This window comes from Arachis ipaensis, chromosome B6, assembly GCF_059453495.1.
Source record: "Arachis ipaensis isolate K30076 ecotype BB chromosome B6, ASM5945349v1, whole genome shotgun sequence".
Classification (NCBI taxonomy): Eukaryota; Viridiplantae; Streptophyta; class Magnoliopsida; order Fabales; family Fabaceae; genus Arachis; species Arachis ipaensis.
This window is the reverse complement of record NC_142441.1, coordinates 11,863,772-11,885,404: the sequence shown is the minus strand read 5'-3', so window position 1 is coordinate 11,885,404 and position 21,633 is coordinate 11,863,772. Positions and strand designations below refer to the sequence as shown.

Here is a 21,633-nt window from a genome sequence, read left to right as displayed (position 1 = left end):
TATAACTAGTAACAGCTTACGTTATTTTATGTTTTCTACGCTATATTATTGAGGTGTAGGCCTTTTTTTTATACTCTATGTAAAGTAAATAATTTGTACCAAACTATATTTTTTTAACCCAAAATTTTATTTCCGACTAATATTTTATAAATTAGCATTCACAATTTACTAATTTATAACGTAAGTAAAAATAATTCACTTTTTTGCACCTCTTAAAGTATATATATATTATTAACTTTTTTCATATTTAAATGATTTAATTTGTTATTAATAGAGTTCTAACTCATCTTATTCTTAATTTTATGCTCAAGATTTTATGAACGGAATAATTTAAGAGTGAACCGTGATAAACGATGACATAGTCATTATTAGTCCACTTATGTATATTGAAAGAAAGATTTTTAAAAGATAAATTGTTATATATATATATATATATATAACAAGAGTGGGGATACTTTTCTGCTTGAGAACAATTTTTCATGGATTGCATATAGTATTTGATTGACGCGAACTGAAAAGTTCGTTCGAAAATATGTATTCGTTGACCGAATTGATTGTATAATTCGAGAATGTAATGATCAATTGTCTTGAGAGAATTTTTCCAACCCACAACAACTTATTGACGAGTTTCTTGCCCAAAACAATTAATTATTGAATATTGAGTGAATAATAAAGATTTGTAATATAAATAAAATGGATTGAAACTAAACATGCATAAATTATTGTAAAATAGAAAAACAAATTGAGATAATTGCTAATTGAGTTTTTTTTTGATTGGTAAAAAATCTTTTTTTTTTTCCGGATTGATTAATAGCCAATTTTATTTTCCGATGGATGGATTGATTGATTTTGATATATGAAATGATAAGATACATATATAATGTGAAACAATTCGAATATACAGAATAGTAGATACCTCGTAGGAAGCTATGATGTATTGAAAGTTGATATAAAAGATTTATATGAGCAAATTAGATTATACATATACATAATTTTACCGAAATAGAAATGTCAATGGCGACTTATAGGTAAGGTTCATAAGTTATAACTCGATCTAAGTTGGTGGAGAAGGTGAAATTTACTCACATATGATCGAGGTCCATTCTCATAAGTTGAAGGTGAGAAATTGAAGACACATTAAACATGTCCTGTTCCAATCGCCAATACATTAAGAAGAAATTTTGTTAAATACATATTCTAAAATTATTGGCTAAAGTTAAAATTAAGCTCCGTCATTCCAAATAATTGAAAAAAACATGAATAAGATAGCATGAACATTGAGTAATTAGTTGAAGAACAAGCAGTAATTGCTAATAATAATAATATAAACAACAAATAGAAAAACTTTCAATAATACATGAAAACAATTGAGAAAGAATAAGATAAAATGTAGCTTATTAACGTGTCAGTAGGAATAAGTAGTTATGCATTATGCTGTTCTGCTAAAAATCAATAAAAAAAAGTGTCATTACTATGGTAAGTCGCTTAAAATTTTTATAGTTAGCAACATAAGAAGAAAAAAAAGGAATTCGACATAATAATAAATATTACTATTAGAGGAAAGCAATGTAAATTAAAGAATAAACTGAATACTCATTCACGAGTAATACGTGAATTTAAAATGAACATAAAAAAGATTCACTATCACCGAAAAGATAGGATAAATGATAAGTTAATAAATTGTAAAAAATTGTTAAATTTGGTTAAAAACTCGAATATAATTTCAATTTTATGAACTTCGATGGAGCAGAAATTAATTTATTCGGCCCCTTTCTTATTTCTCTCGTTTTTGCTCCCGTCGATCAGAAGATTGGCCATTTTCTTTGCCTCCACTTGGAGGGTGATGTTCATTGCCACCAGTTCATCATGAGTAGGTGGGGGAACAACATCATCAACCGTGGACCTGCAAAAATAATAACAAAAGGTTGTTGTGGGTTATTTAATTTCTGCTCCCGGTGGACGCCAAATGTTCCTGAAAAGAGGTATAGCCTGTTATGGAAGTGCCTGAACTTGCTTTCCTTAAGAGTGAGAGGAAGGAACATCGTCTTCTTGTAAGGACGGCGGCGTTGGGCCCCTGCTTCGAGTGGATATATTTATAGAATTGTTGTGCTACAAGCGGTTACTTAGTAGGTCTAATACTGTGGAGCGTGGGTGATAACTGCTCTTTAGTGCTCTTCTTTAGAGAGATTTGCGGAAAGAATTGGCACGTAGTTATTTGATTTTATAGGATAAATCCGTTATGAGAGTAAAACATGTACTCTCCACGTATTCCTGATATATAGTACGTGTGTATTTAGTTTTAACCGGATTCCGATTTATAGTTTTACCTGAGTTGAATTATAGCCAACGGACAGATCAATTTCCATACCGAAAAGGTCTTAGAAAATCCTCCCATGTGTCTCTTGATCATTCCATATATCATCCAAAACAACTAAGAATGTTTTTCCTTCCTATCAACTTTTCCTTCAAATCAGATTAAAGAAAATCAAAATTGTTCATGCTACAAGGACAGAAATATTATTGTCTCTAGTGCCGCTATTATTGTCCTTGTAACATGAACAGGATCGGAATTTTCAGCTACACACATCCATAATCTTTTGTCAAATTTTCCATCACTTGGACATCACTGTAAACTAGTTGAGCCAGAGTAGTTTTTCCTATTCCGCCCATATCCACTGTTACTATGTGGATAGCCGATTATAAGGTAGAGCTAGTTGAGTTGCAAATTCAAGTTCTCAGACCAGTGGATTATGCGTCGGCTTCCTCCAAGAACGACGGCGGTGGACAGCTGCAAAGGCACTCCAACAGTCAAGTTAATAGGAGTAGAAGATAAGTATAATATTACTCAGAGTGAGTAGCGTACCTCTTTTATGTCAGGAGTGGATATATTTATAGAATTGTTGTGGTTACTTAGTAGGTCTAATATTGTGTAGCTGTTACTAAGTGAGTGATAACTGTTCTTTAGTGCTCTTCTTTAGAGAGATTTGCGGAGAGATTCCTGTGCCCATCTGGGTTGGCACGTAGTTATTTGATTTTATAGGATAAATCCGTAAACATGTACTCTCCACGTACTCCTAATATAGTACGTGTGTATTTAGTTTTAACCGGATTCCGATTTATAGTTTTACCTGAGTCGAATTATAGCCAATGGACGAATCATAGCCCCCAAACTTGACCTGTGAAAATTTTCAATTAAACAGGTTGAGTTTCTGACCTATAAATTAGAATTGTGAATTAGCCAAGTATTATGATTAACATTTAAGATATAGACATTAAGACTCTGCATTTGGTTCTAAAAATAAAATAAGATAAGATATTAAGAATAAAATATAAAATAGAGATATAAAAAGAGTTGATAGTCAAAATTGTCCCTGAAAGATACCTTGATCTCCATTTTCGTCCCCAAAAGATAAAATTAATCGAATTCGTCCCCCAAAGATACCCTACCTGGTCACATTCGTCCTTCAGTCATCTTCTTCGCTGAGTTGGCAAACATTCGCTGATGTGTGTCGTTAACTGCCAACGTGGCACACAATCAAAACCACGCAGTTTTGATACAAGGCTCCCCTAGCCTTGAAATGTCGCCGTTTAGTCTTCAGAAGAGAGATTCAAACGTTGCAAGCCTTACCCCCCTCTCATATCAACCATCTCTCTCTGTTTCGCTCCAAAATGTATCGTCTCCCTCAAGGTATGCCCTAAGCCTTTCACCCAAGTTCTGAACCACCCCATCAATATTCGTTAGTGTTGGTTGGCGATTACAATAGAGAAGTTGTCGCTATTGAATGCAGAGTTGATCTTATCCTGGAGCAGCATTGATAGTGGAAGAAGGCATTGAGACGGTGAAAGGTAAGGATAAAACTCTTTTCATGATTTTTGAGTTATTCTGTGGTGTGATGTATTCTTACTGTCATGGTCTTAGTGTTCGTCTGTTTGAAGGTAGAGTTTGGGGTGACCAAGGGTTTGTGTAAATGTTCTTTTATCATTTTGGTGTGTGAGAATGCGTTGCTTTAACTGGCTTTGTGATGATTTTTAGTTAGGAATGTTTGAATTTAGTGATAGTTCTGTTGCATGTTTATTTTGGGTTAATGGTTGATTGGTACAAACTGGGTTTAGTCGCTGGTGACACATAGAGAATAGTTGTTGCTCGTCTGTTTATTAATGGTGTTTTTGTGTTTGTTATTGTAGATAGAGGGTCCTCCCACGTCATTTGTAATTCACCATGGCGGGTTGTTTAAAACGTGTAAGGATGGAGAGATGGTATATGAACCTGATAATACAGAGGTATTGATGGGAGTTGAAGGAGACATACTTGATGTGTTTTTTGTAAAGGGTTACTATAAGGAGTTGGGATACATTGAAGCTGGAAACTGTTGGTGAAAAGTTCCTGGATTTTCCATTTCATCCGGATTGAAGAAGTTGGTGACAGATGCCGACTTGCTTGCAATGTGCAAGGATTGTAGGAGAAACCAACATTTGATCAACCTATACTTTGAGAATTGCATCTCACAGCTATGTGTAGTGGATAACATGGGGGAAGATGTAGTTCTTCTGGAAGCAGAAAGTAGCAAGAAGAAGAAGTCCACTTCCCAGGCCAAGAAGCACCATTCTCAACCTGTCAAGATGCCCACTGCAATGCACCCTCAGCCTAAAAAACCAACCTCTCAGCCCACTAAAGCAGCCTCACAGCTCAGTAAACTCAATTCTCAGCCCACTAAGGCAGCCTCACTGCCCAGTAAGCCTAATTCTCAACCCACCAAACCAGCATATAAGCCCACAAAAACTACCTCTTAGCCGATAAAGACTTCCTTGTAGTCCACAAAATCCCACTCTCAGCCAAACAAAACCACTCTTCAGGGCAAGACAGTTCCACCTCATTCCAAAACATCATCTCAACCAGCTAAGAACTCAGAAAGTAATAAGAACAAAGGAAATATCAGTGGATGCAGACTCACAAAATATGGAAGATGTGTGAAAGAAGGTCCCATTCAGGAAGAATGTTCTGACTCTCATGGCTCATATGAAAGTGCTGAAGATGAGTTGTACAAGCCTTCCAAAGTTCTAGGAGACAATTTGTATAGCAGTGATAGTGATAGTGACAGTAGAAAAAGAAGAATTGTACGAAGTAGGTTGGAAGTGATGACAACGTTGTCTCGCCATTGGGCTCCTCAGTGGTCTGGTGATGAAAAAGAAGAATTGTACAAAGTGCATGGCTGGCCAACCAATATGGTGGTTGACCTGGACAAACACACATGCACTTGTAGATTTTGGCAACTCACAGGTAACAACATTTAATTGTTCTCTCAATTAGTTAATAATGTCTTCATTCATGATAACCATTTTAATGAATCTTTTAATTTGGTTTGAAAGGAATGCCGTGTATGCATGCAATATCAGCCATACAGAATAAGAATGATAAGAAGGCTGAAGAATATTGTCGTGACTGGTTGAAGATGGAAGCGTATAGGCAAACTTACTGTTTCAACGTCAATCCGGTTAAGGGGTAGGATCTATGAGAAAAAACTCCACATCCAGCACCTGTTCCACCCCCAATCAAGCCCCCAAATCTGGAAGACCGACAAAGAAAAAGAGAAGGAACAAAGAAGAACAACCAACTGGATCAAAGACAAAGATAAAGAGAAAATACAACCCAATCCGGTACATGTATTGTGGTGAGGTTGGACATAACAAAAGAGGTTGTACAAAGAAGAAAGATGTGGATGCTGAGGAACATGTCAGGCAGATGCAGCTGCAACTAGCAGTTGTTGCCCCTGCTGCAAATCGTGCTGAACCTAAACTAAATGCTGCTCCTGCTGATGCTGATATTGATACAGAAGCAGAAGCACCTTTGCATGCACTTTCATCACCCATCCAACCTCCATCAGATATTAACATCAGCCAATCCGAAAGCATTCCACCAACCCAAGATACACAACAGGTAGTATCATCACTCCTCAATCCTAAAAAATTTCAGCTTCATTTAATCATCTAACAAATTCATTTGGTACTGGATTATGTAGGATCAACTGGTAGCTAGGCCATCTAAGTTACAAGTGATTAAAGGAAAAGCAAGGTTAAGGTCCTCCCTAAGCCTACTGCAACTGCACCTGTGGCTGTTTCTACTGAGACCATTAAAGGGACAAGTTCTGCAACTGCTAAGAGACTGGCCAACTTCATGACTTTTGTGCCTACTCCAGGCTTCAAGGCTTCGAGGAAGAATGATGAAAAAGTTTGATTTGTTAGAAATGTGTTGTGGTTGACTCTTTTTTTGTATGGGACAACATTTTGTTTCTTGTTTTTTTTGTATGGTATTTAAGTCTAAAGACAATGTGTTGTGGTGACATAAAAACCTTATAACTTTGTTGTGGTATTTTTCTCTTAAAACAATGTGACAATTAGTCTTCAATGACAAGTTATTACTAAGATTACTTAGTTTGTTACTTATTTTGTTTATGGCTTAACGTAATTTATATCAACAGTGTCAGAGAATTGTTTGCAACATTTGATAAATTTATAATAATGGACAGAGAATTGTTTCCAATTTCAAATAACTACTCACATTCAAGCCATGCAATTCAATACACCATTACATGTTCACATAACATAACTGGGTTTACTCAGAAGTACATATCAAACAATAGGTATCACACTAACTACAACTACCCCAAACATAAAATTCATTAGCAGTTTCAAAGCTCTAACTTCAGCTTTCAAGCTGTCCAATTTCCATGCCACCTTCATCCTCCATTCATCATAGTTACTTTCAACCTCCATATCAGTTCCTACATCTTTCTTTGTACCACATACATCCACTTCTTGATAGCCATCATCATCAACCCACTTAAAATAATTGCAGTGACTGTCCTTCTGCAATTTCAGAAAGGAATAAACAAAAAAAAATCAAAAAATACCCAACAACACAAAACAAGATGGAAAATAGTTAACTTTTTTCAACATTACTCACCGGGTACCTTGGACATGCATGGAACAATCTATTCGGATTCTCTGTTGTCCCAGATTTTTTAATCATAGTCTTAACCCACAGAAACATGATCCGTCATGAGTCTTCAACCTTCTCCTTCGCATTGAAGTGCTAGAACCATGACTGTCATGCGACGGATGCGACAAACCACTACCACGACCCTCATTTCCTATCTCCATCCAGGTGGCAAACCAAGAATTATAGCTCCTACTGAAGTCTATCGCCATTGAAAGTGTTCACGGCACCGTATTTATCGTTGAATTTGGGATTAGGGTTTATCCACTCAAGGACTAATTTGACTTCTAAAACAAGACTTATCTTGTCAGCAACAACATAGTACAACTTGGCATCTGCCACGTTGGCAGTTAACGACACACGTTAGCAGACGTTTGCCAACTCAGCGAATCAGATGACGGAAGAACGAACGTGACCAGGTAGGGTATCTTTGGGGGACGAATTCGATTAATTTTATCTTTCGGGAACGAAAATGGAGATCGAGATATCTTTTAGGGACGATTTTGACTATTAACTCGATATAAAAATTAATATTCTTTTGTTTTGTTTAATAATGAATTAAATATAAGAAAGAATAGATTATAAAAATTCAATTTACTCTTATTTTTTATATAATTTTTTAAAAAAAATATAATAATACAAATATATTTATGAAAAAAAATGATAAAAATAATAAAAAATAAAATATATTTTTTATTAATATCTTTGTGCTATTTCTATTAAAAATAACAAAAAATATATTGATTTAATATTTTAATTTTTTATGATACAATATTTATGTTTATGTTTTATATGTTCGCATTTGTATCTCAGTTCACATACTTATTAAGTATTAACAAAAGCAACCTAAGATTTAAATAAAATATTGTAATTATTTGGAGGAATTAAGGATTATAATTATTTAAATTTAAAGTTCTTACATTTGCAATTATTGTAGTAGCACTGAGTTCACATTGAGAAGGTGCAATTCTTGCTTTTTTATTTTTTATTTCTTAAAGTGAGAGTTAAGAAATGAATTTTAATTCTATTTTAGATTTAAATTTATGATTTAGAATAATTAATTATATAAATAAAATAAATTATGTGTTTTTTATTGTTTTATTTTTATTTGTCTTTATTTATTTATTTTTAGCAATAATTTTGATATTTTAATCTTTAGTAATGATGGAATTGTCATACATTTAACGTAAACACTAATGTGAGAATTGGAATTTTTTTTAAAATTGAAAATTATATTTTTATCGTATTCTAAATTAAAGAAAAGAATTATTTTCTTACGAAAATTCTATTATCAAGATGTTCCAAACATTGGAAAGTAAAAACGCTCAAACTTTTGAAATATGACTTAACTTTTGGTTTTGCGCTGCTCATACAGTGTGGACATTGGCAGTGGTCTCAAATTGAAGCCTTCTGACTCTGAGTTCCCATTTTCTCTCTAAGGTTCGATCGCTTCTCTCTTTAACTTTTTTTCTTTTACCTTTCACAATCCATTAATCCATTTTCATCCGTCCATTAATTCTTCTTCCCTTACGCATTTTACACGCTTTTTTTCGAATTATTAATGGCTTGAAAATCGTTGGTTTCTACATAAGCTTCGTGAATTCTCTCTGCCGGTAAGCTTTTTTACGGCGGTTTCCTCCGTATCTCTAGCTAGAGCGGCGGCGACGTGGTTAAATATGCGCTTTTTCATATTTTATTCTTATTGTTTTTCTATTTTAATAATTGCAATGGTTTTGTAGGGTGTGGTGGAAAAAGTGAAATATGGCAGAAGTGAGTTTGGGAATTCTGATTGATATTGTTGACGAAGAATGGATGAGAGACACTCTCCCGGATGATGGTATTTTCTTTTTCTTATTTTCAGCGTTTTCATATTCATCTCTGATTGTTCCTTTTCCGTGCTGTAATTGCAGATCTCCCACTCTCCCCAACCCTAGTTGTTCGGACAGATGATACCGAGGACCCAAGTATGTCTCTTCATTTCAATAATCTTCTTTGTATAATCACTCTCTTCTTCACCGTAGTTTTCAAATAATGATTCAATTTAGCACCCAAATTGATTTTTGTCTGCTTAAGTAATTTTTTTTTATGGTGGCTGCTCTATGTTGACACATAGTATGTAAAGTAATTCAGTCTATAATTATGTGCATACAAAAAATCAGCTATCATCTTATTTTTGTGTAGACATTGTATTTTTGTTCGGCCAAATATATGATGATTGATTTGTTGGTTAATTTTTTGTGTATAAATTGTATTTTTGTTTGGCCAAATACATCAAACTAAAGGACTCCATGCAATTATGCAAACTACGCAAATTCCCGATATTTACCCTTGTTTTTTAATGTTATCTTGTGAAGTTACAAAACAGAGTAGCTAGCTGTACCAAAATAGTTACAAGAAAAAGAAAGCAAGTATTAATTCTGTGACATGTGGTGTTGTTTAACAAGATGAATCATTTTATTGGTGGGTTTATTTCTAATTTTCTTCTTAACACTGTTGTGCTTTGCTTTTAATCAGATCAGGAGACACAAGAAGTTAATGCGGATGCTTGGCACGATCTTGCCTTAGGCCAAGAATAGAAAGTTGATTAGTTTCATGCTTTGGAGTAGGTTTGAGACAATGATGCTTCTTGTTACTGAACTACGTGCCATCCTTCCTATTTCTTGGATAAATTTTATGCTTCAATTTTATGAACCAGTTCATGTGATGTCATTGCCCATGGATTGCTGTCACTAGAAGTACCTTGTATAGTTGTATTGCCGGTTAATAGAAACCAGCACTTGATAATGCATTTTGGCATGTTTATTAGATTTTTTGTTCAAGTAATATCTTTAATAAAGTAAGCAGAAAATATTGTATCTTTTTGTTTGGACGAGAATCAACTTTAATATATGTTACTAATGTTAGTAAATGATTTATGTACTGATAGAAAATACTTTTAAAAGATCAAAACCATAAAGTGTTTTTAAAAAATTAAAAAATAATAAAATATTTTTAATAAATGAAAAATTATTTTTGTATTTGACTAATCATTTGTGCATTTGATTTGAATGTGATAATATTTGAATAAATTTCTAGATGTATTTGAAAGAAATGTAATAAAATTTTAGCTTTAGATTTTTTTTATTACGAAATTTTAAGTGTAGAATATCATATCAAAATTCAATCTTTAAAGTCAGTCTTTAAAAATGTATATAAAGAAAATTTTATCATTTTAATTTATTAAAAGTATTTTTCTTTAACGTCTAAATTAAATTATTCAAAGATACATTAGTAGTTTACTCATTTTAATGCTAAACAAAACAAGCATCAGATATGCAGGGAGGAGCAGTCAAGGAAGTCATGAGTGTGCAGTATGGTAAAAAACTGGTGAAAAAGTAATATAACCAAATTTTAATATAAAACAACATTACTCTATCAATTCCATGTATGAAATCATCTAGTTACCAACGGCAGAAGTTCCACTTATCTGGGGTAAAGCTGAGTCGAAATCAGGTCTAAATCACCGCAGTGGATTGATAAAACCACACATCCTCGTAAGTTCGTTTCGTTCCAAATCAGCATTTAACTCGTAAGCTTTTAGGACAGAAGATAATTTTAATTGCCAACAGATATTCCAGATAGGAACGGGAAAAAACTTGTGCGAGAGAAAAAATCACAAGAGTATGAGAAAACACGATATAAAAGAATGTGATACAAGTATACAACACTTAATCTTGGTAAACTCATCTACAAAAATCGAGAATAGTACAGGGAAAATGGAAAAAAAAAAAATTCTCGGTATAATAGCACGTTTGTTGGGTAAATTTGTTGCAAACTAATTAATTATACTAGATTTCATTCACACCTAAAATGGTTTCTTTACAAAAGATGGTAAAACTTGAATTGTAAATAAATTCAATTTCCAAGTGCTCACGCTGTAGTGATGTTGAATACCAATCACAAGAATGGATCATTCACAGGTCCTGTAATAGAAACATTTGTCTCAGGAGCCTCTGCTAGTGGTGATGGCACCTCTGCTACCGGTGATGGTGCCTCTGGTGGTGCTGGATTGCTCGGAGGTGTGGCTTGAGCAGTTTCCCCACTAGCAGTTGCATTTGTGGCAGAGACTGGCGCAGCGGTAGGAGCTACATTATCGACCTTGGTTTCACCTGACTCTGGCTCAGGTGGAGCGGCCTCTGGAGCTGGCGTGGATTCTGATGTAGATTCTGATGGAGGTTGATCACTAACTGGGGCAGGAGGTGTCGACTCAGATTGCTGTGTGGATTCAGATTGCTGTGTGGAATCAGGCTGCTGTGTGGAATCAGGCTGCTGCGTAGCACCCTCTGGCGTTGCTGTGGTTGTGGGAGGTGCTTCAAGTGCCAATGGCTTTCCCGGTGGTGTTAATGAATTCTGGGCAGCAGCAGCAGCTGGTTTTTTCTGGATTGATATAGGAGCATCAAGAGACATCATCCCTGGAGGTAGGATTTCGATGGGTGGTTTCTTCCCTGCTTCCTTCAAACTTGTAAGCTTAGGCTCCTCAAGAGAAGCTAAAAATGCAGCTGTAGCATCTGTCTTCTGTGACGGGGTAGGCTCAACCTCTCTTTGTAGCATTTGGTTCCAGGCCTGAACCAAGTTCTTCAACGTTGGACGTCCGTGTGCCTGCATACAACAGGGTCAGACTACAAGCAAAAAACGGAGGGATCAAGTTCTTGTAGATAACAAATCATACATGAGCATGTAGCACGGCCTCAGCCAGCATGCCAGTATCCTGCCATGCTTTCTCCATTAGAGCATTGTCTCCCAAAACAGCAGCAGCAAATGCAGCTTCCCGTCCCAACCCAAGTGTGATTAAGTTGTTTACCAAACCCTGCAGTGCATTAAGGTAATCCCGTGTTTATTATGAAAATTTCGAAGTGTTGTATGTTACACCAGCATGCATCAAATAGCCAAAAAATAAGAGGAAAAGCAAGATTGCGAAAGAGGAGTACACTTAGCCGAGTCAATTCCCCATGATTTGCAAGGCGTAATGCCATTCCTCTCAACTCATGACCTTGTAAAGCACCTTTCACTGAAGCAGCTGCAGCTAGCCTCTTGAGAGCTTCACGAGCAATTTCACCCTGTGCAGTAGCATCTGCAGCATCAATAAGATCCAAGAACTCTCTTGCAAATTTCACTATACCCTGAACACCTTCAACGACATCTTGTTTCTTGTCAGATAAATTAAGAATGTCATTCAAACCAAGACCAGTAGTATCATTTCCTATATTCCTGCTGTTACTCATGGTAAGAAGACACTGGAGAGCTCTCTTCAAATCATTGCTCTTCATTGCCAAATCGAACTCCAACCTGCATATCATAAAGAGCAGTATGTTTTAAGTCTGAGCAAACCTCAACATAATTACAATCATTGATTGCTTGCGCTACCTCTTGGATATTCCAGGTAAATGAAGTGCTTCATTGGCATAGCCCATTCCTAGCAAAAATTGTGCTAAATCATCATGATGTTCTCTCCCAAGCCTACTTGCCCTGTATAAAATTTACAATGTTAAGATATATATCTCTCTCTGATTTAATGCATTAGGATTAGGTCAGAACAGATAGAAGGAAAATAATACCACTTTACTGCACTAACAGCATCGCCATAAGCAGCAAGACATCGGCAACGAATACCAGGATGACTCAAGGATAAGGCATGAGCGAACATGTACCTATCACAACAAGATATCACTGCCATTATTCATGAAACCAGAATCCAAAATGAATATCCTTTATTGGTTGTTTGTCAAGATTAAAAAATACTCAAGGAATTATATTCACAGGAATATTATACTTGGAAATATCATACTCGAATATTATTTTTAAAAAAAAAAACTTGTTTGTTAGCATTATAAATTGTTCGGAATTATTTTTAGTATTCCCAAGAACAAATTACAAATATGCTTGTTTCATTATACATATTCCTGGCAATGGAATCTCAATTGCCCAGATACCCCCATTATCAACAGGAGGAGGAGCTCTTTGACAAGTAATAAAATAATTGAAAGATAAAATTGTAACTTTTTATGTTATTTCTTATTCCATTGACATGGGTTAAGTCTCCTAGAAATAATTACCCTTGTGTGAATCCCATGTATGTCTTTTTATGCAATAAAGGAAAGGCAGAAAATTGAACTCCAGGAAACACAAGTTCACACATGTAACTGAACAGATATGAAAAAGCTTGGATGGATTAAAAATTCAATTGAACCTCAGATGTCTGACTCACCTGTCAATTAGCCAAAGAACTCCATCTCTGACGCCTACCACAACAAGAGGTCCAATCGGGCGTTTCTGCTCCATCGGAAAACGAGTTACTGCCACAGAGACACCCCCACCACCAACAGCCACCTCACTAGCCTTTCTCTCTTCTGCTTCCCTTCCCATCCAAGAGTCATCGGTGTCAACTCTAGATTGTTTTGGCAATGATAAGAAAGGTGGCACTGAAGGAGCATGCTGAAATGAAGCCAATCGTACTACCTAGAGCAGGACAAAACAGAAATGTCTATACTCTTATAGAAAAGGAAAAAGGAATTTCATTGAAGAAGAAAAAAGTGCAAGAACAGAGGAAAAGGCATTCACTCAGAAGACATAAGAAATGTGTTTACTTTTTATCAGATGATATGACAAGGTAACCAGTACATGGGCGAAAAAGGTGCAGAATGTACAAAGGATTAAAAGATATTTCAATAAGGATGCAAAAGCATACACCCGAAATATAACCAAGACGCTTCTAACTATCCTCTGTTGAAATTTCTGACAAGATTTTGATGAATTATTCAGAGAATAATTCAATATAAATAAAAACAGAACTTACATCTGAGTTGCATTTAATTGTCTTGATCCATGCAAAAGTCAAACATAAGACATTCATTACAACTCTTGAAATCGAAGAAAACCTAAAGCCCATAAAATGTCAACACAAACTTCTATTGCGGATGGAAGTGTGTTCAGAGCCATACTCTGTTATACGAGCATCTACAATTCATATTATTCAGGACACAACTAAAGCTCAAATCTGAGGGAAGACAATATAGACAGAGTGTTGCAATAAATTTCATAGATGACAAAAAACTTGACAGCAATTTTAACCTGCAACATTGGTGGCCTCAATGATATTCTTTCTTCTGTAGTAGCTTGGGGACCATCTACTGTAATTAGTGCTAACTCTCCATGCTCAGCTACTGCTCTTGCCTGTGCTTCTTTCATTTTCTGCTCTTCCTTCATCTTCTTTGTTTCAATGTCAATTTGTGCAACCCCAGCATCTACAAACACAACTCTGAAAATCAAGACATACAAGTGGTAAATAATTTTGGCTGGAGGAGTGCCTAATCAGTTCGAATTTGATGACATTGGTTTCTATAATATCTTCATCTCATTAGTTATTACGAAAAATATGAATAACACATTAAAGTATTGCAAATGCACTAACTTTGTGCAATACAGAGACAAATACATAGATGATTGGCACAAAGAAAGATAGGATTTTCTTTTGGAGGCTTTTGAATAAAATTGTAGAGAATGCGCAAAACTTACTCTATAGTAGTTGGTGTAGCCACAAACAATTGTCTGCGGTGCCAAACGCCACCAGTAGCATATGGGATTGCAACATCTCCCAGGTATCTATATTGAGGGCGCAAACAAGAGATGACTATGTATTGCTGATATGCAAATGCACAGTATTCAACAGTTTGGTCCCAAGCAGTCCATTCTGGCTGGGGAAGTAAACCGCCCACAGGCTGGAATGTCTCCCAACTGAATCAAAAACAAAATTGCATGCAAAACTAAATCCAAGGAATATCTGAAGATTTTGGCCACATAAACAAATTGTAGATTAATGCTACACTAGTGTACAACTAGGTTAAACCTGTATAGCTGGAAGTTTTGAGGTGCTGCCTCAGCTGGAGATCTGTATGAAGAAAATCCATCATCATAAGTAGAAAATGAAGAAACACCACTACTTCCATAACCAGATAAAGGCATAGACTGGATTGTTGAAATAGCTGTGGCGGCAATAGGACTGACTCTCCTAGATGACCGATAGGCAACTCCAAGCAGTGCCCCTCCATGCAAACCAATCACCTGAAGAAATTCGTGAGATAGAAAAACACGTTACTGCCCAAATGATTGTTAATAACATGATAAGGGCATACCATCTTTATAGTTTATTAATATACACAATCTGCCAGAGTAAGCAATTGCATGGTCATATGTCATATCTAGAAAGTATCAGACCCCCCCCCCCCCCTCTTTCCCTTTTCCAGTTGCTTTGTATGTAAGTAAAGGAATTTTGCAATTAATGCAAAATGAAAATAAATGCAAGTTGAGATGAATGCTATATCATTGAACTTAACTTTAAAAACATTTATAAGTTAATATTCATGAAGGCAGCAGCACAGCCACTGGGAACACGATAATCAGCCAAGGCTAGATTATTACGAGAAAAGTCTTTACGAGGGTAGTTTTAGGACAAAACAAGGACCTACCGGTTCACTGCGTGTACCAACAGATCTCATTAGTATATTTGATGTTCCATCATCTAATAAGATGCGGACTTGAACAGAAGCTGAGGAAGCTGCTGCGGCAGCAGCAGCTGCTGCTTGTGCTGCAGCTGCCTCTCTTGCTCTTTTTGATGAACTACCCTTGGGAAGAACAGGAAGTCTTGGGGGAATTGCTGATTCCAATATAGCAAATCTGTCACGGCATGTATCCCAAGCAAGAAGCCTTGCAGTTCCAGAGTCAACAATTGACCAATCACTAGCCATGTATACAGAGAAGTAAGGAATATCTGGCCAAACAATTGCAACATACCTGAAAATATTTGTGCATTCAGAAAACAACCACAGTACTGATATTTAACAAACAAAATGCTTTTGCTTAACCATATTAAGATAAAAAGCATATAAACCACAAAACATTATAAATAAATTTTGAATCACAATAGTAACAGTTTTATGTGTTGTATATTCTATAAAGAAAAACGAAACCATCTGTTACATTTAAGAATTAAAAACATTAGTTAATTTGATTGAATTATGGAAATAAATTAAAAGTAAGAAAGAACTTACTTCCCTGAACTGCTCACAGAAAGCACAGAGTATGAATCATGTGGAACAGGTGTACTAATGTGCTTCTTCCCCTGCTTGACAGGCAATGGTTCAAAAAAATCTCCCTTTGATCTTCCAGTTTCTGACAAGGAGCTATTATTTCCAAGAGATGGATTTGCTGAGTTGTTTAACTGGAAATTTAATAGCTTTAGTTCCCTTTCAACTACAAATACAGCAGAATGTTCTCTGCTGTCTGATGGGGTTGGTAGCGGAGCTACAGGTGGAAGAGATCTAGGGTCAAACTCGCAGATAATAACACCAATATTGGTTCCAGTAGCAACAAGATGTGGCTGCAAGGTGTGTGCAACCATACAATACACCTGCACCAAAAATCAGCAGCTAAATTCAGTTTGAACAAACCCAGTAAGAGGTGTACAGTCAACAAAAAGAGGGCAAGGAGTAATATGAACTTGAAGTTCAGCTTCTCCTACGGTAAAGAATTAATTGCCCAGGGCATTTGACATACATTTTCTACAATATACAGAAACTATGATAGGACTAAATTGACGCTTTCCACATATTCTCTATGCTCAATCTTGATCTATCCTCACCTCTATTCAAATTATACATTTGACAGAGTATTTAGTTGCTTTGAATTATATTATCACTCTTATTTTTTTCTAGCTTCAATAATAAGTTATGAGAACAACAAACATGCTCTTTTTTACTGTATCATACGTACTTAACTAAATCAGATAATTACAATGTACAGTATATGTGCCAGTTAACCACATACCCTCAGTTTCTTATTAGGAGCAAGAACTTGTGGAGGAATAACTGTGGACAATTCGCACAATGGCCTTGTGAGAGCAGAATAAGTGGGATGTTCAATTGCCCTAACAAAAGCATTTATATAAAGAAATGTTCAATTTTATAATTAATAAATCTCGTCACTAGACTATCAAGTAACGAACAAGAAACACAAAGGCACCAAAGAAAGGAAATGGCATACCATATGTGAGAATCTTTAGCACAGGTTAGAATATCAAGGTTTGGAGCTCGGGGATGACACCATGAAGCCACGCTGTGGCAAGCCAACTTTGGGACTGGCTTTATGCGCCGCAGCTCCTACAAATTAAAAGCAGGCAACAATAGCAAAATTTAAATAAATGACAAATGTTTATGACTAGGAGAATTTTCAGAGTGAAATATCACTATCATACCTTAAAGGAGACTGTGTCCCATATAGCTAATGTCTTATCCACACCAATTGTAATTAGCTGAGGAGCACCTCCCATCACCCTAGACAGCTCAACAGCAACAACCCCACCATCATGTGCCTACATGCAACACATGGTATCAAACAAACTGAATGTGAATAAAATTTGTTCAAGTCTTACATAAAAGAAGAATAGGGTAGAACTGAAAAATAAGGGTAGGAACTTAAGAAGAAAAGAATCCAAATATATCTTCATTTACTTCAATTTAATTATACAATTTTCCATATGCCAAAGCTTCATAATTTTCTTTTGTTTTATAAAAAATATGTCATGCATTTCATATTAAACTCAACCAAACATCAGTGCACTATCTTAATCATAGAGGAAACAGCAACTTTAATTGAGCTATAAATAATGATGGCTTATTTCTTTGTAGCCATGATTGCAACAAGTATTTATCTTCACCGGTTATGAGACAAACTGACAAAGTAGAGGTAACTAGAGGGGAAAATGATACTTTTAAGCTCAGCTTGGGCACAAGTTCCCGTGAATCTGGCCCTTGGTCAGCACTCCAAATTATGAGCAATCCATCACTGGCTCCTGAGACCAAAAGAGCCTGGGAGAAAACAGGAAAAAAAAACCTTCACACCAGAGTACAAAAACAACACTTCCAAACACAAAAGCAATACGAAGAGATAATAAACCATCCTAGTTGCATTCAATAAGATTAACTAGCAAATGAAATTTCTCAATAATAAGTTCTTCATGGGACATCAAGATTTACCTCACCAGAAGCAGCCATGAAGGACATTAAGCAAGAGATTGATCCTTTATGACCACCAGTGTACCTCCGCACAAGCTACAAGGAATAGAAGTATCAATAACAAGCTAATAGCTATAACTAATAGAATACTTTAGGTACCCACCTTCCATGTGATCATTGAGAGAACTCTAATGACACCATCAGATGCACCAAAAGCAACAAGAGGACCATCACCAACACCAGATCTATAAAGGAACTCCATGCTGCAACAGATAGAATTGGGGAACTAAAGGAACTCATACGGTGTACATGAAGATAGCAAAAGAAATGTAAAATATGACAAATGATAAATTAAAAGGTTTTCATATAACGTGTTATGTCAGATTTCCATCAACAATTAATACAAATAAAAAGCTGAATCTTGGTACGCTTAAATGAAAAAAAAAAAAAGAAAGATGAATGTTCACACTAGGATAGTAGTTTTTAAGAAATAGTAAGAGAGAAAATAAATGAATTTGGCAATTTATACATGGAAATGACCACTTGTCCACCTATCAAATATGAAATGTATGACTCTTGATACTTGTGCCTGCATGTTCTGTGAAACATATATTTTGCAGTAATGAAGGCAAGAAGCCCACAACAGTACGGATCACAAAAATTTGATTTACAAGTTAATTATTGTCATGAAACCACTCCTCCCAAAAGCTTAAGCTGATAGTAGGAGATACATAAATGGTTATATCTCTAACACGCACCCTCAAGCAAGAATCTCTTTATGGGTTTGCGTGAATTTTTGCATAGGCCTTCTTTCTCTTTTTATTTGCCTTATTTTGAACTTTCTTTCCTACTGGGGGGGATAACAATGATCGAAAGCATTTAGTCATAAAAGTATTGATACTATGTCATGAAACCATTTTTTCTAAAAGCTTAAGTTGATAGGATGAGAGACATGAATGGTATATCTCTAACAATTATTTTACTAAATAAAATTACCATAATCTTTGAAATAAGCAGTTATACAATGTTTGTCAGATGACTTCACTAGAATGCAACTATTCTCATTGTTTTATACAGAGTCATATAGCTTTTACTTGATTCCAAACAAACAAGATAAATATTTTTTACAACTAATAGAGAACAAAGTATTGCTTGAGTTGGAGTATGTCAGATTATGTCAATGAATACTTCATTAAAGGAAGGAGAAAAAAGCTGGTAAAAAGTAATAGCAACTATCAGATAATCATAATGTCCTTGCCTTAATAGATTATTAAAAGCAATTTTGACATCAATGGCTGAGGATCTGCTGAACAACAAATAATGCAATAAAAATTTACCAGAGAAGTGACTTGTTATCAAGCTCTTGCTTCGGTACATCACGACCACGCATTGTCACCAAGTCCAAAAAAATAGCTTTGTTTAAACAACATATGACAAGAAAATGCCTTCCTTTTGTAGTTGGGGCAGGAGAACTTAAAGCTGAACTGAGATGATGGACAGCTGTAGGCGCCTCTGCAGCTGCCGATCGATTATGCCAAAGTTGCCAAAAGCGTACATCGTCATCATAAAAATTCACCTGCTTAACACTTTAAGGTAGATAAAGAGTCATGAAAAAAAAAATGAACATAAAAGAAAGGAAAATGAAATATAATGTTAAAGAATAGGCATATTACCTTCCTCCTCGAATGGCTTCTGTAGGTTTCCCTTTAGACTCTACCAAATCCCCAGGAAAAAAAAAGGAGGAAAATGAAATTCTGTTAATAAATCAGTACAAAAATATTCATTGCCTACAATAATGCTTAAGAAGGAATTTATCATGCTGTTTTAGTAATCCTATAAAGAAGAATCACTGGTTAGCAGTTACAGTATCCAAGATTCATTAAACTAATAACATGGAGTAATTCAACGATGCAATTTAAGTACATCATAACTTGGTTGAACTAAATGACATTCATGGAAATTCAAGCAATTCTTGCTGCCAGAGCATAAAATGGTGTAGCAGAGCTTGCATTCTAAGAGAACTTTCCTGAACAGGAGCAATATTGTGACAGATGACAATAAACTATTATTACATTTAGGCTCCCAAAGGACATGAACCTGACTGAAGACTTTTCTCTTCTAAATACAAAGCAATTTGGCAACCACCAATTGTTAGTTAATTGCTCAATATTCATAATACAGTTCCATACAAGATTCCCAAAATCAATAAAATTCCGCCCAGAAACGCTTCATAAAACCAGTAGCGTACTAAACTTTACCAATGAGGAGATTCATGCTCCCATATCCATCCAATTAAAGCAAAATGCAGCAGTTCAATAACAGAACAACAATGATTAACGCTATCTACTATTTCATAAGCATTTTCACAGCTAAAATTTTGGCAGCAAGTGTGGAACCTGTCTCTCCCTCTGCAAGCTTCTCCAATTTTGCGCCGACCAAACGTCGCTCATCCACTCCACCAGCTTTCAGCTCATATATCACCTGAACAACGCTTCCACATCAAAATCTGATAACAGATTTCACTGGCAACGAACGGAGCAAAAGGAAAGAGAGAAAAACTGTACCTGACGGTGTTCCCAATTCCAAACGGAGACTCGATCTGAATCATCGGCGGTTACCATCCATGGATGCGTCGGATGCAACTGGATCTTAACGATTTTGTCAGTGGAAGGCCGGAAGGCTTTCAGCCGCAGCATCTTCTCCTCTTCTGGTAGCTAGAACAGTGGAAATAACAAAGAGAAACAGATTCACAGAAAGTAGCGAAGATTGGAGAAGCGCTTCAGATTTAGCTTAAATCTCTGGAGAGCTCAGATTCCATGTGAATTTTCTTTTTGACGAATGTGCGTTCACTGAACGCACGTCAACGACATCGAGCTACAAAAACTTCTTCCTCGCTAACAACCATGCACCTTTCCTCTTCCTTTTCCTTTCTTGTTTTCTGAGTAACCAAACAGGAATAAGCAGCACGTTTGTAGCGAGGCGGGTTCAGATTTGAAAGATGGTTGATGCTAAGCGCGGATTTATGAGCGGTCTAGCGTTGGAGGCTCCAATAAATGGAATTGTCTTGGTGCTTCTGCAATTGTGCAAAACGGAGATCTCTGACGACTTTGCTCTGATGTGCTATCGAACATTTCCTTCCCGTTCTTTTTTAAGTTTTTTTTCTTTCTCAGTTTCTATGTCCTTAATTTTTTTTGCTAAACTATATTTTTTTACCTTAAAATTTAACAATTTTAAAAATATAACTAAATTTTATTTTACTTTGATTTTATATTTAAATTTATTTTTGTATTAAATATATTTTTAAAAGTAAAACTTTAAAAAAAATTAAAATCAATCTAATAATAATATATAATAATTATATTTGATTTATTTATGTTGAAAATTATTTTTAAAAATTATTGTTGAATTAATTTTAAATTTTTTAAAAAATTAGTTCTCAGATATATTTAATTTAAATCGAAAACTTCTAAAATAAAATTTAGAAATATTTTTAAAATTTTAAGAACAAAAACTTATATTTTATATCGTATGTATGAGATAGAATTCGAACCAAATTATTATTATTTTGTCTCAGAGTTAGTGAGTTGCTAACTT

The 21,633-nt window shown here is 35.4% G+C and overlaps 2 protein-coding genes across 4 annotated transcripts; one reads left to right on the top strand and one right to left on the bottom strand.

Moving 5' to 3' along the window:
• The first annotated feature begins 8,272 nt into the window (after positions 1–8,272).
• BNS (bonsai) lies at positions 8,273–9,885 on the top strand. Of its 2 annotated transcripts, none has more exons than XM_016350173.3 (4): positions 8,273–8,434; positions 8,734–8,831; positions 8,905–8,958; positions 9,509–9,885. In XM_016350173.3, exons 2-4 carry the CDS (start codon positions 8,756–8,758, stop codon positions 9,568–9,570), a joined length of 192 nt encoding a protein of 63 aa, XP_016205659.1. In that variant the 5' UTR covers positions 8,273–8,434; positions 8,734–8,755; the 3' UTR covers positions 9,571–9,885. The 2 variants fall into 2 exon arrangements, with proteins under 2 accessions (XP_016205659.1, XP_020959609.1); XM_021103950.2 differs by lacking the exon at positions 8,273–8,434 and adding an exon at positions 8,457–8,607.
• A 758-nt stretch (positions 9,886–10,643) lies between these two features.
• On the bottom strand, positions 10,644–21,250 carry LOC107646002 (Transducin/WD40 repeat-like superfamily protein). 2 transcript variants are annotated; one of them, XM_016350172.3, is made up of 21 exons: positions 20,604–21,250; positions 20,436–20,520; positions 19,713–19,752; positions 19,377–19,625; positions 18,203–18,302; positions 18,061–18,135; positions 17,794–17,892; positions 17,280–17,396; positions 17,069–17,184; positions 16,853–16,952; positions 16,078–16,436; positions 15,496–15,820; positions 14,877–15,091; positions 14,546–14,764; positions 14,102–14,288; positions 13,239–13,489; positions 12,589–12,681; positions 12,398–12,499; positions 11,962–12,319; positions 11,703–11,840; positions 10,644–11,632 (listed from the first exon to the last, which is right to left on the bottom strand). In XM_016350172.3, the coding sequence occupies exons 1-21, from the start codon at positions 20,733–20,735 to the stop codon at positions 10,931–10,933; spliced, it is 4,062 nt and encodes a 1,353-aa protein (XP_016205658.1). In that variant the 5' UTR covers positions 20,736–21,250; the 3' UTR covers positions 10,644–10,930. The 2 variants fall into 2 exon arrangements, with proteins under 2 accessions (XP_016205658.1, XP_088345794.1); XM_088489668.1 differs by having other exon boundaries at positions 19,377–19,615; positions 20,604–21,158.
• Positions 21,251–21,633: the final 383 nt, after the last annotated feature.

Excerpts from the sequence above, each read along its gene's own strand:
- BNS (XM_016350173.3), top strand. The coding sequence starts at position 8,756 with ATGGCAGAAGTGAGTTTGGGAATTCTGATTGATATTGTTGACGAAGAA. Across the intron at positions 8,832-8,904 it reads AGACACTCTCCCGGATGATG|ATCTCCCACTCTCCCCAACC; the intron begins GTATTTTCTTTT and ends CTGTAATTGCAG. Across the intron at positions 8,959-9,508 it reads AGATGATACCGAGGACCCAA|ATCAGGAGACACAAGAAGTT; the intron begins GTATGTCTCTTC and ends GCTTTTAATCAG.
- LOC107646002 (XM_016350172.3), bottom strand. The coding sequence starts at position 20,735 with ATGCTGCGGCTGAAAGCCTTCCGGCCTTCCACTGACAAAATCGTTAAG. Across the intron at positions 17,397-17,793 it reads TGCCCAAGCTGAGCTTAAAA|GCACATGATGGTGGGGTTGT; the intron begins GTATCATTTTCC and ends TGTTGCATGTAG. Across the intron at positions 16,437-16,852 it reads CTCCTAATAAGAAACTGAGG|GTGTATTGTATGGTTGCACA; the intron begins GTATGTGGTTAA and ends TTTTTGGTGCAG.